This window comes from Prunus avium, chromosome 2 (assembly GCF_965620075.1).
Source record: "Prunus avium chromosome 2, drPruAviu1.hap1.1, whole genome shotgun sequence".
In the NCBI taxonomy this organism is placed as follows: domain Eukaryota; kingdom Viridiplantae; phylum Streptophyta; class Magnoliopsida; order Rosales; family Rosaceae; genus Prunus; species Prunus avium.
In genome coordinates this window covers 42,385,267-42,402,585 of record NC_142285.1, presented here as the reverse complement: position 1 = coordinate 42,402,585, position 17,319 = coordinate 42,385,267, and the positions used below count along the sequence as shown (strand labels likewise).

Here is a 17,319-nt window from a genome sequence, read left to right as displayed (position 1 = left end):
CCACCGAGTGAAAAATTAAGGAAAAAAACACCAAATATCTAATAGTGCAGTTACAAGTTTAGAAAATAAATAAATTACTTAAAGAACCACTGAGTGAAAATTTAAGGAAAAAAAAATAGAGAGAGGAGAACAAGCTCTCACAACGGAAATTAAAAAGTTGGCGCAATCCAAATTGGGGGTCGATTCGTCAACGTCATCATGGTCTTAGCATCTTCTATGAAAGGTTGTGAAATGCTTTGAGTTTTGATGTTGTACACACCGATATCGTTAGGTCCCCAAGGTTTGAAATCCATTCTTATACGATAATGATCATGCGTGAAGTATATGCAATTCGGTTGACATCCATAATCGTTTGAAGCCACCACATAAATTGAGGAATTATCACCCACGAAAATAGCAACATCACCCAAATTATTTATCTCAATCCAGTCACACTTCACAAAACTGAATTTGAAAACTTTGAATTTCATTGTCTCACGTTTAGAGTCAGCATCCCATGTAGCATACCTTTCAAGCATTAGAAAGTCTTTCTCATTTAAAGCCACGAGATATTTCTTCTCGGACGTTTGTTCCGTTTTGTCAGCCTTCGACTCCATATTGCATTTGAATTGATCAACACTGTCAAAAGATAATAGATTTCCCCACCTATCAATGGCATAAAATTTATCTCTAATTGGAACAACTTCTTCAATTAAGCTCCACCTTTGATCAACATAAGTCCATGTCGTGTCTTTGCCAGGTCTAATAAAAGCCAACCGACAGTACGCCTCATATATGACCACAACAATGTAATCATTTGCATTTAATATTGGTTTTGCTGAAATTGTAGCTTTGAAAACGAAATAGTTAGTTTTGGAAAACCATTCGCGACTCAAAGGTTGAGGGTTTAGTGGAGGAAGGCAAATGATCGAATTTTCCTTCTTTATCCTCCCTTTAACCCTAAAGAATGGATTTACTAGGGTTACTACAAGATCCTTATCCACAAATATTAACCATTCTTTTGAAGAACCACAAAATCGCTTATTCGGGATTTTTAGTTGCAAATTTAGGACCTTGTCTTCCTCGAGGTTGTACAAACTCCATGTACCTCTTTTTCTGGTCTGAAGCAAGAGCATTGGGGTTGTCGTCTTAGCACGTCGACTTTTATTATGCTTTGCTACAGAATGCCATGATGCACAAACAATGTTAAATCGCAAATAGTCTGATAGTAACGGTAATCTCTCCAAAACTGAATGTAAAAGATTTTGCGGTAAATTTGCCCAATCTAAAAAGACAAAAGAGAAAACAAGTTCAATTAGAGCATAGTATTATGATGAACTTATTCTTGACCACATGTTTATGAAATAACAATTTAAATAATCCATGTATAAATAATAATAAGAAATTAATTTTTTCAGTCGTGTTATTCACTACATAGATACCTATTTTGCAGCATATTGGCAAAAAAAGGACCTTTTCCCTGTTTGTATATAATTTGTGTATATCAAAAACTTGGCCTAGATTCAATTGTATAATAATGAATTTTTTTTCTTTCTTTTCCTTTTTCTAATACACGTTTTTATTTCAAGTAATTTTCTTCAAGATGCATAGGAGTTACAGATTTGATGGCAGTATTAATATATACAAGTTATGTAAAATTAAAGATAATTTGAGCAAATAATAGTATGAGATGTCATGAATCTAAATGAATTATGCAAAATCGAGATCAAGCTTGAACAGTTGATCTCAAAAACATGTACACAACTTGACTTTGTGCAAAATAACAAAAGCTGCAAAAGATTTGACATGACCACAATAGTTTGTTTGCCTTCTAAGAAAACATACCTGAAGCCATACTTTCAACCCAAAATCAAGATGCTACTGTTGTTTTGGTGACAAAGCCCGCCTAGAAGAAGAAGACTCAAGGTTGCAGGCAAAATTGACTAATAAAAAAAAACCTCACCCGTCAGTTTTAATCACAATTCCTTCTTTCCTATAATAAGTAGTAAATTATCCAATTTTCAAACCCTACTGCGAATGGGTAAGTTGTATTTGTTTTGCTTATTTTTTTAGCAGTACGAATGGGTAAGTTTGTGTTCTTAGCCCTTTCTCCTTTGCATTGGTCTGGCATTGAAGGCCCAAAAGAAAACGCATAAATGAGTAACCCAATCAAATTCTGAGTCGAAATTGTGGAAAGGCTAGAATGAGGAGGTTGAGTGAGGAGGTTATTTGAGGAAGTGAAATCTCACCATCAACAACTAAAAACAAATGACATGGGGGGGGTGCATTGGGGGGTCCACACCCCTTTTGATGGTGAGATGGGCCTCCTCAAATAACCTCCTCACATAGTCTCCTCATTATAGAAGCTCCCGTCGAAATTGACTATCACATCTGGAAGAAATAAATCTTCCTAACAATAGAAATCAATTGTGATAAGTTTTTGTGCTCGATTGATCATAATCTAATTAACATTTTTTCACGACAAAGAGCCAATCCAATATATAAGTCCATTGAGATTGGAATATCATGACATTGGATTTTTAGATATTTGGTTAGCTATGATCTTTTCCAGATCACTTTCTAATACACACAACTACACACAACACAAATTGAAACTAGGGATAGAAACTAGGAAACTGGTGTAAAATTATTTATTGCCCATTTAGTTGAGCAAAAATTGAATATCAAATCATGACACAAGTTTGGTAGGTTCTGATGAAGGCGCATTCATTGAAGTGTATTTATATTTATGCATTTAATTGTCCTAATTTCTGATTTTGCACAATAAAATCTTTTCGCATTTCTGGAAAATTGGTGCAGCTAATTTCCTGGAAATAGTATGTCTGTAATTTTTACTGAGTGGACCATGTGGCTTTTTTTAAACCATTTTTCGTTTGATTTGAGGCTGTGAGTTACACATCCATTTAGTGCTTAGTTATGACTCTCAGCAGGTCTCTCTCTATATCACATTAGTTGTTTCATATCTCTTGCCTATAAACAGAGCCATAGTGAGGCTAATTGAAACACACACACAGAGAGGCAAAGGCGCAGAGAGAGAGAGAGAGACAGAGGCAGAGAAAGAGCCAGAGGCAAAGGCTGAGAAAGAGGTGAAGAACATATATATATTTTGTTTCTTACAAACTCTCTTTTCATTTCATTTTGACCAAAAACACACTGAACATCTCTTTGTTTTTCATGTTCACAGATATGGAGTCCTCTAAGCAGGTATGTTACATTTGTAAGAGCACATTCCATTTAATGAATGGGCTGCTGGAGCATGGGAAAGCTGTTCAGCGTGAAATATATGAGAGGAAATTTGAGTGCAAAAGCTGCAAAAAAAATCTTCTTCAACAAAATGGACAAGAATCAGCACAAATGTTAGCCAGCTGGCATGAGATGGGTGCGTATTCGTCGTCTAAGTTTGTCTTAGGTTGATAGATTAGTCTGGTGGGATATAAGATAATGGCAGAGAGAGAGAGGTGGTGGTGTTGTTGTAGGGTGTGGGGTGTGGGGTGTGGTTGGGGTGGTGTTCTAGTGGTTTAAGTAAATTAGTATAAATGGTTGGGATGTGTTAACATTGATTGTATTGTTTGTTCATGGGAGCTTCAATACTGCCCTCCAAGTAAAGGGTTCAGCATGACCGAATTTATCAGAACTGAAACATAATATTTATGGTTATCTGTTTGTGTTTGTGTTTGTGTTTGTGGTGCGTGCATATTGAAACTGGACAATTTGTTTCTAGTTTACTTCTTTTGATCTATAATGTACCCATTACTTAAAACACTTGAATTAAAAATTCAAGCATACCACCCATGTTCCATTTTTTAACTCACACTGTCACACACACACACACTAGAAACTTTCTAGTAGAAAGGCAAAGGTTTTGCAAAGGGATGGTGCTCTTGTTGCTCTACAATTAATATTAGCCTTCTTCTTCGTCTGTCTTAATTAAACTGCTCTGCTCCATAGCCGAAAATACGATAGCACCATTGACTGCTCTGCTCTGTATTAAAGGGATCATGCTTTAAATTGTTTCCTTTTTTTCTTTAATAAGGAAGTTATTGAAAAAGACCTATTCTAGAGCAACAATAATGCAAACAAGAACAAGAGTTTGAAGCTGAAGAGCACCAGTGATGAGTTAAGTGACCACAAATGTCCAAGGTTAGGTTAGGACCATATTCTACATCTTCCATCCTGATCATTTCTCACATAGTTTCAGTGATATTCGATACCATTATTTCCACAGTAAAATTCTTAACTTATACTTTTTCACGTATTCACATATTCACATATTCAGTTAATCCTTATTCCTTATGCATGAGAGAAATTATATGTACGGATTTGGGTCAAAACTGGACACTTCATCAAATCCCAAACCAACTTCCATGATTTCCATTGGCGCCAGCCCACCAATAGGAGAAGCCTTGATTGAGATGAGCCTGGAGACATGGGCCCATGCAATTGTACGGATGGAATCCAATATGGCAACATCTGACTTTAGTCATTAGTCATCAAATCATCACACTCTAAAATCCCTTCATTTTAGAACCACTGACTGAAAAATTAAGAAAAAAAAACAGAGAGAAGAGAACAAGCTTTCACAACGGAAATTGAAAATTTTGGCACAATCTAAATTGGGGGTCGATTAGTCAACTTCATTATGGTCATAGCATCTTCTGAAAAATTGTTTTTTCTGCAATTTTAATTGTAAATCAAGGAAATTGTCATCCATCATGTTGTATAAATTCCATTTACCTTTTTCGGCAGTGCAAATCAAAAGCATGAGAAAAGGATGCCTTTGATTATCTTTTGCTACAACATACCTAAAGCCATACTTTCAAACACGTGACGAGAAGATTTTGTTATTTTGGTGATGAGAAAGACGGGAAAATGAAGATTGCATGTTGCAGGTAAAACTGAGAAAGCCCATCAATTTTATATACAATTCTTTCTTTGTAACTCCCTAAGAGAGTAAGAGAGGATTCTTTTTCTGGTCAAAGAGTACGAGAAGTAGTATAATTACCTCGTGGAGTCGTGGTATTGGTAACTCCTTAATGGAGAAGGATTGTAGAAAATTAGATCAACACTCAAAACTAGTAGGGTTTATTAGTTTTGTCTAGGAATTAAGCATAAATCAATGCAACATCAGCCCCTAAAGATGTGGAAATACTAAACAATTCAAATTTTATCTGCGTGTGAATTTTATGTCATATGTCATCTGCGCCACTCTTGTTTGTTTTTCCTTTCCTCATTCCCATCTAGCTTTTGTCAGCGAAATTAGCTAATTAACAATTCATTGCCTTTGTATCTCACTAAATAAATCACTTGTCCATGGTCTTTGTGATAAATCAAAATGTAATTACTGTTTTATCACGACAAAATCCTTTTGCATTTATGGCTAGATCCACTCGTGCAGCTTATTATGAGAGCGAGAGCCAGTCAAATATATAATAAGTCCATGGAGATGGGAGTAACCTGACATCTGAATTTTGAAGGATTTGGTTAGTCATCATATATATATATATATATATATATTCTTTATCACTTTCTAATTTACGCAAATAAAATCCTGGAAATAATATGTTTTCAGTTTTTACTGACTCGTATTTGACTAATGTAAACTAATTTCACTTTGAATGGGCAGCAAGTGCTTTGCAGCTGGGAGAAACGGAGTATTTTCCTCTGTAAATAAATTCTGCATGAAACGGTGGTGATGGGAAATAATATGCAAACTGCCCGTTCATATGAAGACGAAGTGTTTAACACGTACTTTTATGGTGAACACAACACTCCCACAGCCGTATGGACTCCTCCTCCAAATCAGGTACTTAATCAAAATAAAATAAAATAGACATGAAAAAGATGAGGATCACTAATTAGCTTATAATTAAATATTATATTTCAGAAAGTATATGCTGCTGCTGCTGATTATATATATGTATACGATATACAGGAGGTACCCATTGTTGCTTTTCAGAACGATGAAGCTCTGGCTATGGCCCTGCATTTGGAGGAAATGGGGGATGACTTTCAGAATTTGTCCATGGAAGAAGCACCCCGTTGGGTAATATTAATCACTTTATTTTCTCTTAATTAGGATGCTCTTCTTTTCTATAGATAATAATAATAATTGGTTTTCTTTTTTCTTTTTTCCTGTGCTAAAAATGCAGGCTGGAAACCATGATAATGTGGATCCAGATGGGATGAGTTATGAGGTAGGTCCTCCACCAGCAAACAGGGCCGGCCTCCTTGTGAAAATCTATATATATGTAGTGTTATAATATATATATATATGTGTGTGTGTGTCACTGGCAGGAATTGCGAAGATTAGAAGAATCTAGTGGCAGTGTGAGCAAAGGGCTACCAAAAGAAGTTATTTCCCGGTTACCATCTCATAAGTACAAACCACCACCAAAGAAAAGGGGAAATTCTACAGATGAAAATAAAGAGTCGTAAGAGTTTCTAATTCGTGTCATGTGTGTTTATTGTATATGCAGAAATACATATAAAAATAATAATAGATGGTGTTTGTGTTTGTTGAATAATGAATATATTATATAAAGCTGCGCAATATGTTTGATGGAGTATAAAAGGAAAGAAGATCTCATCAATTTGCCCTGCTTGCATCGGTATCATAAGAAATGCATCCAAACATGGTTGGCAAACGAGAAGGTGTTTCTCTTTTTCCAATCTCTTTAATTTCATGCTTCTTCTGTCTGTCCTTTGATACATAACTAATATTCTCTCTTTTAAAGGCTTGCTGCATCTGCAAAAGGGAGGTAAGCCTTGACTAGACCCATGGATGCTTGCCTTGCAACTTGCATGGAGGAAATTACAGTCGCTGCCCGCTCAAAAAACATTTATTTTTTTATAATTTTTTTGTGCTCTCAACTTTAGATTAAATCCCTTCTATTCTATATATGTACTCATCCTATCAATAAAAGTTTTTATATTTCGATAAATACATACACACGCCTAGTGGAATAGAATTGGAATCATCATGAGATGAGCGGAGCCACTCATGGATCAACAGTTACCATGTCGCCCCAAAGTTTCAAACACATGTAACATGCCATTGCATATACATATTGCAAGAAAACTCTCATATTTCAAACACATGTGACCTCTTCAAATATATATATATATATATATATATATATGGTACGTGAAATTTGTTAAACCTAGTGTAAAAATCAATCCAACTAAAGCTTGTATACGTATTAATTTTGACTCTCCAAATTTGAAATCCTAACTCCACCCTTGAGAATCATGTGCGTGATGTCAAGACTTTCTTATAGATTATAGATTAGGCCGTATAGACTTTCTTATAATTCTCTCTTTTTCAAGACCTAATCTCTTTGTTTCCAAATCATTTTTAGAAATTAGGATTAGGATCGTATATGAATGAATGGATGGTCTGTACTTTGTCCTGATGCTGACTTAGCAGCGCCAAAGCGTACCTATAGCTAGAGTGAGACTGCTTACTACTTATATATAAGCATGATTCATGTGAACAAGTGGATGATGTCCTCACTTGCTATATTAAACTTCTTTTTTTTGGTTGAAATTATTAATTATATTAATGTCTCTTATAGTTATAGCTAGTTTATTTCTGTAATGCATGCTTGTTGGTTGCTTTATGATTTCTTTATCTGTAGAGCCTTGAAACATAATTAATTGACAGAGCATGAGGGAGGGACCAAGCAGTCCCTACCTTTAGGAAACAAATTTATATTAATTCATGTGTTTAGCACATTACTAGAAATATTAATGAAGTTTCCTAACTCAATGATTCATTTAAAAGACGGGGGGGCCCCTGGCTTTCCTTTGACTTTGGATCTCCTTAACCTAACATTATTAATATTGTACGAACATAATTTCTTCAAAGCATGTGGTTGGGTTTGATTTATATTCACACACATTTTACCAATTTTATTTTCATAGCACAAGGGCCAAAACACAAGTCTTCACGGTTGGTACATGAAAGCAAAATAATCAAGCACAATCATTCAAAGGTCGAAAAAGCATAAAAATCTTACCCATGTGGAAAACATTTGCTTCCTCTCTCTCTCTCTCTCTTGAGGTGTCCATAAAATTAATTATCACATAACGTGCAGATTAGCCACGCGTAATTCCGATTAATAAAAGGATTACAAGAAAATAAATTGAGTTTAATCATTTTGTTAATGGTACGTGAAAACCACACGAGGAGAAAGTAGGGCAGATAAAACATGAGACTTACTTTAATTTAATTTAGGCCATGTGCAACCCTGACTGCTAAACAGTTTTTGCTGCAAACTTACTAACAACTAAATCTCATTAGGGCATTTTGTGGATTCTAATTTATAATAATAATCCCAAATATTTCCATTATATCCAGATTGTCCCACTACTACAGTTTTGTCACATATCTCAACAACACTTGGACTTCGGTTTTAAAAATCATTTCTAACTTCTTTTTCTCTGTCGAAAAATCATTTCTAACTCATACTTCGTTTTTCCTTGGTGTATTTGGTGGTGCTATCGAAGTCTCTCATCTATATGAATGAATCTGATGCTCCACTACCATGCACTAGGCTAGGTTTCTATACACGCCCCCTATGAATATATATATATATATATATATATATATATATATATATATATATATATACTAAAATATAGCATATAATAATTCCCAATTTGTGATAAAAAAAGATTTATATTCCTATTAATTCCATGCACTCTATCTCATACTTTTGCTGAAAACTCACAGGTTGCCTAATGACCATGCCAATGACTTTCCCTCCTCCTTATACATGAAGAAAATGGTAGGGACTGCTCCAAAATCAGCAATCTCATCTCCTCCCCTTCCTCCTCCTAGTCATCAATATATCCTCTTTCACCTCCTCCTCTACCTTTGAATCAAACTACTCTATATACCATACTCATAAATTTGGTTGTATATGGGGACTGGTTTCTCTATCTTTCTGAGGAAAACCGGTACTGGATTATTAGGCTCTTCTTCTCCTCCAGAAAAACCTGGTCTTGGAGATTTACCAGAGAGTTGTATCTCATCCATCTTTATGTACTTGGATCCGCCGGAGATTTGTAAATTGGTACAGATGAACAGGGCTTTCCGTGCTGCTTCTTTGGCTGATTTTGTTTGGGAGTCAAAGCTGCCATCAAACTATAAATTTCTTGTCGACAAAGTTCTTGATCATGAAAATTTGCCCAAGAAAGAGATTTACGCTAGGTTGTGCCAGCCCAATTGTTTCGATGCTGGCACCAAGGTACCCCCAAAAGCCATTTTACTTTTATTTTTAAACTTGTTGATGTATGTAATGTATGTAATAATATTGCTGGTTTTGTTTTCCTTACAGGAAGTTTGGCTGGACAAGAGTTGTGGGCAAGTTTTCTTGTCCATTTCGTCCAAGGCATTACGAATAACAGGAATAGATGATCGAAGATATTGGAGTCATATTCCAACTGAGGAATCAAGGTACCTAGCTACCTACTCATCACAGTTTCAATTGGACCACAGAGATTAATTCAACTCCTAGATTCTGAAAGAATTAGCATAAACACCTAATAATAATGACTATATATGAAAAGAACCTTAATTATATGTGTAATTAATAATAAGTAACACAGGTTTTTGTTTTCTGATATGTGTAATATATAGGTTCCACACAGTTGCATATCTTCAACAGATTTGGTGGGTTGAAGCTCTAGGTGAACTAGAATTTGAGTTTCCCCCGGGGAGCTATAGCCTATACTTCCGGCTTCAGCTGGGCAAAACCTGTCCAAAAAGATTTGGCCGACGAGTATGCAACGTCGATCAAGTCCATGGCTGGCACATCAAGCCTGTCCGCTTCCAGTTATCAACATCAGACGGCCAGCACGCTTTATCAGAATGTTATTTGCATCAACAAGGCAGTTGGGTTCATTACCATGTGGGTGATTTTGTTGTCATCGACAACCACAAGCCTATGAAGATCAAATTTTCAATGGTCCAGATTGATTGTACACACACCAAAGGCGGTCTCAGCTTAGACTCTGTGTTAATGTACCCAAGCAAGTTTAGGGAAAAGTTAATATGAAGTGTAGGTAGGTAGGTAGTCTATATATATATATATATCGCTAGGGTAGGGTAACATGTGTAATTAATATAAGCACTTGAAATGAAGAGAAGGACTGAGGAGGAGGAGGAGGAGGAGGCAGCTCAAACCGTAAGCATGCAATATGCTGGGTTTGGAATCCTAAAACAGTGAATCATGGGCGGGTCAGAATCAGATGCATGTTTACATTTGAAGCAAAGTAATGTCATTTGCATGTCTTTTCCATGTTCGTTTGTCTATCAATGTGAATGGGGGTTCTTCAAAACAACACGAGAGAATAAAGTTTGATTGCTGTTGAGAACCCAATTCTGATGGGAGATGCCGTTAAGAACCCATCTTTGCAATATCATATTTGTTTGTATTCTAATCCATCCAATTGTATTCTAAACAAGGGTTACAGAGATCAAATTGGCAATTCCAAGATGGGGTTACCGGGTTGAAATCACCATGATCGTCCTGCTAAACTAAATGCAATAGATATGCAGAAACACGGGAGTGAAATATGTGAATATCATATTACTGGGAAACTAAAGCTGTTCTCAAGAGTTTTTTATCCAGTAGATTACACTTGCAAGACATGGAGACAGAAAACCCTCAGGAAAAAAAAAAAACACTAAACTCCTACCGAACTGAACTACTCAAGTACAAATGCGCGATGTCACAACAAATTCCATAAGGAGACAAAAGGAAAATTTAAAAGAGAGAAAAAATAGAAGGGGGTAAAACAGCTATTTTAAATTGTCCTGTACAAAGATATACGCTGGCCACATACCCAATGGGAGCCAATTAGGCCAAATTATGTTAGTCACGCCTTCCAGCCATAGCCCATATTATCGTCAAGATCGCTGTTAAAAAAACCGTTTTCTGTGAATTCATGGGCGATGTCCGGTACCATATCTTCCTGCAAGTGAAGGTTTGAGGGTAAATCAGATGCTCTCTGGTTGTATGCATTGTTACCACCACCTGCCGAAGAGTCACTGTTTGCAGCAGCTTTGAAGCTATTACTCCTGCTTGGAGCAGGGCCATGACCTCCGGAGACATTGGAGGTGGCTGGAGTTGCCGCTGGATTGTTGCCTCCAAAACTCAATCCACTCCTTCCCACACTCCCATTTGCATTTGGACCAGAAAGAGATTGTTGTCCACCTCCCCCACTGTTATTGGACATCTCCTGTAGCAGTTGTTGGATCACCTGTTGCTGCAAGGCCTGGTTTCCTTGGGAGCTAGGTGAATGGTTTTGTGGTAGCAAGCTATTAGAACTAAGTGAGCGCTGCTGCATCTGGTGCGGCTGTCGCGAGGGTAAATGGGGACTTGACAAACCACTACCGGGTAAGTTCTGCATGGATCCGGGTATTAAAGCAGCAGCACCTTGGAATGTTGACGATGGGCTATGGTTGGAATTATTGAAGGAAGAAGATGCCTCCTGTTGAAGAGAGTTTGCATTTGAATTCATTGAGTTCTGCCTCAAGAGCAGATTCTGGTAAGTAGTCAGTTGCAAAGCAGCTTGTGCTGAACCACTCATAGCTCCACGATTGACCATGTGATGGTTATTATTGATTTGGTTATTCATCCCAGGATGCAATGCCATTAGCTTATTGAGAGTGTTCCTGTCAGTGGGCATACCCTGAGCACTTGCTAACTGCTCCATTTCCTGCATCTTTTGCATCTGGAGCTTGGCTGCAGTGGCGTGCCGAGGATAGACCTTCAAGCCCTCTGCAATTGTCAACATAAGATCAAAGTAGACAAATCATTATGAATACAACAGTCATAATAGTTCTTTCTAGCCAGATCATTTAATATTCAACTGAGCCAACCAACAAACAAACATACTAAACTTCACAAAAACAAATACCACAACAATAAACCCCTATAAATGGGGTCAGCAGTACCAAATTCTTCATTGCATTAAATTTGTTGACTTAAATGAAATATAAAGGCCAAACTGAAACAAAGAAACAATGGAGAAACTACTTCCTACAGGAAGGATAGGATAGAGACGACAGCTGCGGTGACAAGGGACGAAGTCAAAGGTCAAATCTACTATATCCTCCAGACTTACTTCAAATCTCCATTAAGTCAAATCTATATCCTCAAGACTTGCTTCAAATCTCTATCAATTTAATTAACATAAACCTCAAGAATCATACAGGTTTAGCTGGAAATTGAAGGTCATCTTCATTCCACGAGATGATGCTTCACCCAAGGAATGACTCAATAAAGCTCAAACACTAGCAAGTAGGTATCAGTTGTATAATCATGCCATGGTTTGGTTAAGAAGTTGTCTAAGATAGCACTGGCACAGAATTAATCCAGAAAACAGTACCAAGAACATGATTGACCATCCATGCAAAGCAGCAGCACAGAGTTACAAAATGACAAGAATGGAAAAAAGGGAAATTACCGATAGGCCCAACTTTGTTCTCCCTGCAGAAGTCAATCAAGTCTTTCATGCTATTGACAACCTCTGAGATCTGTTAAAAGTTGGCAGTCAGCAACTAAAATAAAACTCGGAATAAAAAAATATAACTGAAGTGTACTTAAATTAGAACACATGTCCATAAATTCAATAGCATATACCTGCAAACACCTCACATATCTTTTAGAAAAACCCAAATCATTCAATGACTGCAACTCCAAACTCTTTGCAAGCTGCCGCCCAGCTGTCAGTACCCTGAAGAAAGCAATAAACATCAGTGCAACCCTACTTCGAAGAGGACGTAAAGTCAAATACCCAACTGCTCAACAAATGCAGTTCACCGATCCCTTCATAAACTCACATATTGCTGTTTGTCTGTAGATCCTGCTGAGATATCCCATCAGATCCACTTTCAGCAATTGTGCTTTGGCATTTCTGAGCAACTTGAACCAACTGATTCACCTGGAGAAAAGAAAGCTTCATAAGTTATAAAGTCTGTACCCAATCTTATCTACTTTTCTTTTCTGCAAACTATTTGATCTATTTCATTATATTTGAACCACTGACCAAAACAAAAAGCTATTAGAAAAGGTTCTCAGAAGTACAAGTATAATCAAGCTCATTGGAAAACAATCATACCAAGAAATTACACCAGTATTACCATTTTAGAGTGGGTTGTGACATTCCCATGAAAGCTTTTGACAGAAAAAGGCCAGATTTATTACTCTCTTGAGTGTTAACAAATTTCTTTCTAGGTTCTAGAATTGAACATTTCATATAACAAACGAGCTAAATCACTGAATATCGTTACCAGTCACTGTATTCCACAATTACCAAAACTCAAAACAAAACAGTACAAATCAAAATTAATGATAAGATAGGGCATTGTGCTATTTCCTTATACATACATCCAGTAAAATGCATGGGTCAACCAAGTAAAAGCAAAACTTAACAAGAGACACAAACAGTACCTGAGGTGCAACCAACCTACGAGGAAGAAGTTCTTCATGGCGCCGTGCACAGAATTCCCAAGACAATATCTGAAAACTCATAAAGGAGAAAGTTAGAAGCATACCAGGAAATAAACACCAACAACCAAATGAAGAATTTTTACCTACCTTTAATTCTTGCGTAAAAATTATACGAAGCTGACCCTCCCGAACAACACGAAGTTGCTCGTATACACTCTCTTGAACTGCTTTCCCATACTCCAACATCATTACACCAGAAGGAAATCTACATTCACGTGGCAAGTCCAAAAACAGAAGTTCATCGATGACTCCACTACCAAATTTGATCTCATTAAGTCTAGGGAGCACTTCAAAGGTTGCCTCTGTAACCATGTCCATGAAACTAATTAGTTGGATTCAACATCATAAATATAAATATTTCAACCATTTTGAAGAGGTAATGTCATATGATATCCTTAAGCATATCTAATTTACTTGTGAACAAAAGTTAACGCATGAGGAAAAAAGAGAGTAAAATAATACAGATTGTAAAGAGGACTAGTTAGTAGAAGCTTAAATAAATAAAACGAGTGTAATCTTTGACTTTGATGTATCCATCCATGCAAAAAGCACAAGACTGGTGCAAGAAGCACCATAAGAAAAATAAGGGGCAAAATTGCTTACCAAAACCCCTTCCAGATTTAGAACCACAAATGTCGCATTGCCACGCATCCTTGCCAAAAAAGGAAGAAAAGATTCACATGTGAGAACCACAAACATATATTCAAGAAGGGCAGATAACATAAAGACAAATTAAATCGGAAATTCAACGTACAAAGATTCAATTATAATGGAAGAGTTAACCAACACATAAACTAACCATAGCAGCCTGAGGGAAAACACCAAGTGCATGATGCCCAACATTATCATATAATGACAAACACCATCTTTTCTTAGCACGAGGCGAGTAATACTCTGTCACAAACTTCCTCCAATAGGCAATACTATTGTCCTGTAAAAAATGTAAATTCACACATAATTTGATAAACGTTACTCATGGAATTACCTCAAGTGAACAGAAAAGACGACGTTGCGATTTGGAATTTTAGATACACCAAGAACAAGAATGTGTGAATAAGATATTATTAGGAAAGAGAATGCATATATGGAAAAGAAAAAAAAAATCTGAACGGGAACTGGTAAAAAAAATTGCCAAATGAAATGAAACAAACAAGGAACTCACAGAAGGCCGTTGCCGCTGATGATATAGATATTGCATCAGTCTACGAGCACATACGCCACCATCATAGGGGCGCTTAACAGAAGATACTGGCTGCAACGATTGTTGTTGAAGTTGTCTCAACTGCAACTGATGTTGTTGTTGTTGTTGTTGTTGTTGTTGTTGCTGCTGCTGCTGCTGCTGCTGCTGCAACTGGGCTCTCTGCAGTTGAGGCATAGACTGCAAAATCTGATGCTGTTGCCGCAATCTCTGCTGCTGAAGCAAGGCTTGTATTTGTGGACTTCGGCCTTGGAACTGCATGGGATCCTGCCTTTGCAGTAGCTGCTGTAACACCTGCTGCTGCAACATATCTTCCTGCTTGATATCCAACCGGGGTTTTTTCTGGATGTGGGCCAAATTATTTGGATCCTGAATAAAAGCTCCAGGTACTCGCGCCCCTATGGGAAGGGAAACCTGGCCAGTTTGAGACGTGGCTAATGAAGTAGCACTAGAAGCCCCTTGCTGCCGCGGGTGCTGGTGCTGCTGATTCTGCTGGATTTGTTGAGAGTTGTGATCATGCTGAGAATTTTGTTGCACTACAGAAGACCCATCCATAATCGATGACCCTGACATGCTAATGTTGTTGGATGAGAACGACATGGGTGATGCTGGTAAGCGTAAGTATGACTCTGTATTGATGCTTGCACTTCTCTGTAAATGGGGACCGCCTGAAAGTACAGAGTTCGCATCTGTGACCAAAGAACTTGCCCCAACACTTGGACCTGAGTTTGCCACACCGCTCAAAACTGCATTATTCATGTCCCCAGAAACCGGACCCAGATTTGAACGCCCAGTTCCAGGAATGGAATTAGAAGAGTTCCCAAAAGATGAGCTCAAGTGAGAGTTAACTACAAGCTGAGACTGCCCATCCCCTTGGAAGAAAATTCCAGAACTTGATGAAGATTGCGCTAATCCTCCAGCCACCCGAGAAGGCACCATAGGAGGCACCGCCCTTTGGTGGCCAGAGTCTAAGTAGCTCTCCAGAGCCAGGCCTGACTTAGTATTTTTACAATAATTAATATGCTCAACCCACTCAATCAAAAACAGAACAAATAAGTATTCTTCAAAAAAAAAAAAACAGCTCACAAATATAATACGGGCGGTGTCACCAGTACAAATACAGACAATTTCAGTATCCCCACCTCACTGTGTCACTAATATCCCCAATTATTCGATAAATATGCGACCAAATTGGCGCACAATATTTATATTCTGTATGAGCTTTCAACAATTTCTCATGGGGATCTAAGATAAACAAGAGGAAACAACACTATCAGCAGTAGAACGAGAAAATTAAAAACAGAAACTAAACTAAATTCCAAACTAATATTAACCAGATAAGTAAAGTAAAGAGTAACAAGTATCAAAGAAACAGACCCAAACCCAAGCCCTAGGGTTCGAAGGTGTTAATCTTCTAGTTAGCCCCACAAAACCCTAATTTTTAACCGAGCTACCCATCAGACAATGTCATAAGATTATGAGCCGTGAAGCCATCATTTATGGAGGATCTAAACGCAACTCAGTTCAACTGAACCGACAATTTTTAGATATAAATAAAAATAAAGGAAGGGAGAGAGATTTAGCTTAATTTTTATCAAGGAGACTGAGAATCATAGACAAAGATCGAACCCAAAGTAGGTCGATTTGAAGAAGAAACTATAACTATAACAATCCGCAAACAAAATAACACTAGTAGAAGTCTTAATTAAGCAGAAGAAGAAGAAGATCGAAACGCAGCAACGAAATTTGAAAGACAGCTAACAAAGAAAAAGAGTGAGCTTTTTGCAGTCCAGAGATCGATCAGAGCATAATATAATTAACCAAAACGATTAATTAACTGGTGGGAAAAAAATTGGAGCAAACATTTTGAAAGAAATGGAATTAGATAAATGTACGGCCGCTACTGACCTCAGAAATCGGGAGCTGTAAAAAGCGAAACGTTGCCTTTTCTCGCTTAATTTGGAAAACCGAAATTTGCAGAGAGCAATAGAGAGAGAGAGAGAGAGACGGGTAGAAGTAAAGAGTCGGACTACTCCGGTTATATACCTAGCGGGAATTGGAGGAGGAGTGACCGGCTGCTTCGGTAGCCTCTGCCCTATATCACCGGCACGTGTCCTGTTTTCGGTAGAAGAAAGAAGTCGGTGATAGATCGCGCGATGGCGACGCGAGGACTAGGACAACGTGGCGCAATTTTATTAGTTGATCTCTAGGTTACCTATGATGGGCAGTGAGGATAATACCTGGATTAGCCTGTAAGAGAATGGATTGGGTGCATCCAGTTCCATGTGAGTAGGTCTAGAGTCTTACCCCTTCTCGGTAACGAAAACGAGGATAAAAAAGACAATTTGCAAGGGTATTATAGTAGTTTGAAGAAAAAGCGTACAGGTGGGCCTACTGTATTGGGTGTCTGATATCCGATTTATAATGACCGAATTTGGGTTTTGGGATTGAGATTTTAGAACACCGTATAGGGTCGTTAAAAGGAGAGAGACAGAGCGTCGGATTGACACGCACAAACAATAGAACAACGCCCTAGTGTGGCTTCAGCAAGCAAACAGTAGAAAGTAGAAACTGCTTGATTAGCATGTTTCAATAGTT

At 37.5% G+C, this 17,319-nt stretch overlaps 4 protein-coding genes across 6 annotated transcripts; 2 read left to right on the top strand and 2 right to left on the bottom strand.

The window, feature by feature from the left end:
* Positions 1-149: 149 nt before the first annotated feature.
* On the bottom strand, positions 150-1,268 carry LOC110767763 (F-box protein SKIP23-like; the record flags this gene model as incomplete). The annotated part of the gene is made up of 1 exon (XM_021971409.2): positions 150-1,268. A coding segment is annotated over one exon (1,119 nt), but the record flags the coding sequence as incomplete, so codon positions are not given.
* A 4,424-nt stretch (positions 1,269-5,692) lies between these two features.
* On the top strand, positions 5,693-6,435 carry LOC148297070 (uncharacterized). The gene is made up of 4 exons (XM_088248715.1): positions 5,693-5,803; positions 5,885-6,043; positions 6,150-6,194; positions 6,295-6,435. The coding sequence occupies exons 1-4, from the start codon at positions 5,693-5,695 to the stop codon at positions 6,433-6,435; spliced, it is 456 nt and encodes a 151-aa protein (XP_088104841.1).
* Positions 6,436-8,669: 2,234 nt separating this feature from the next.
* LOC110767747 (F-box protein PP2-A13-like) lies at positions 8,670-10,708 on the top strand. Its single transcript, XM_021971387.2, has 3 exons — positions 8,670-9,251; positions 9,342-9,460; positions 9,644-10,708. Exons 1-3 carry the CDS (start codon positions 8,925-8,927, stop codon positions 10,059-10,061), a joined length of 864 nt encoding a protein of 287 aa, XP_021827079.1. The 5' UTR covers positions 8,670-8,924; the 3' UTR covers positions 10,062-10,708.
* On the bottom strand, positions 10,572-16,765 carry SLK2 (SEUSS-like 2). Of its 3 annotated transcripts, none has more exons than XM_021971384.2 (10): positions 16,630-16,765; positions 14,686-15,713; positions 14,323-14,454; positions 14,127-14,175; positions 13,611-13,825; positions 13,464-13,532; positions 12,854-12,954; positions 12,654-12,747; positions 12,478-12,547; positions 10,572-11,789 (listed from the first exon to the last, which is right to left on the bottom strand). In XM_021971384.2, exons 2-10 carry the CDS (start codon positions 15,658-15,660, stop codon positions 10,885-10,887), a joined length of 2,610 nt encoding a protein of 869 aa, XP_021827076.2. In that variant the 5' UTR covers positions 15,661-15,713; positions 16,630-16,765; the 3' UTR covers positions 10,572-10,884. The 3 variants fall into 3 exon arrangements, with proteins under 3 accessions (XP_021827076.2, XP_021827075.2, XP_021827077.2); XM_021971383.2 differs by having other exon boundaries at positions 14,686-15,966; positions 16,630-16,752; XM_021971385.2 differs by having other exon boundaries at positions 14,686-15,467; positions 16,630-16,749.
* Between the last annotated feature and the right edge of the window lie 554 nt (positions 16,766-17,319).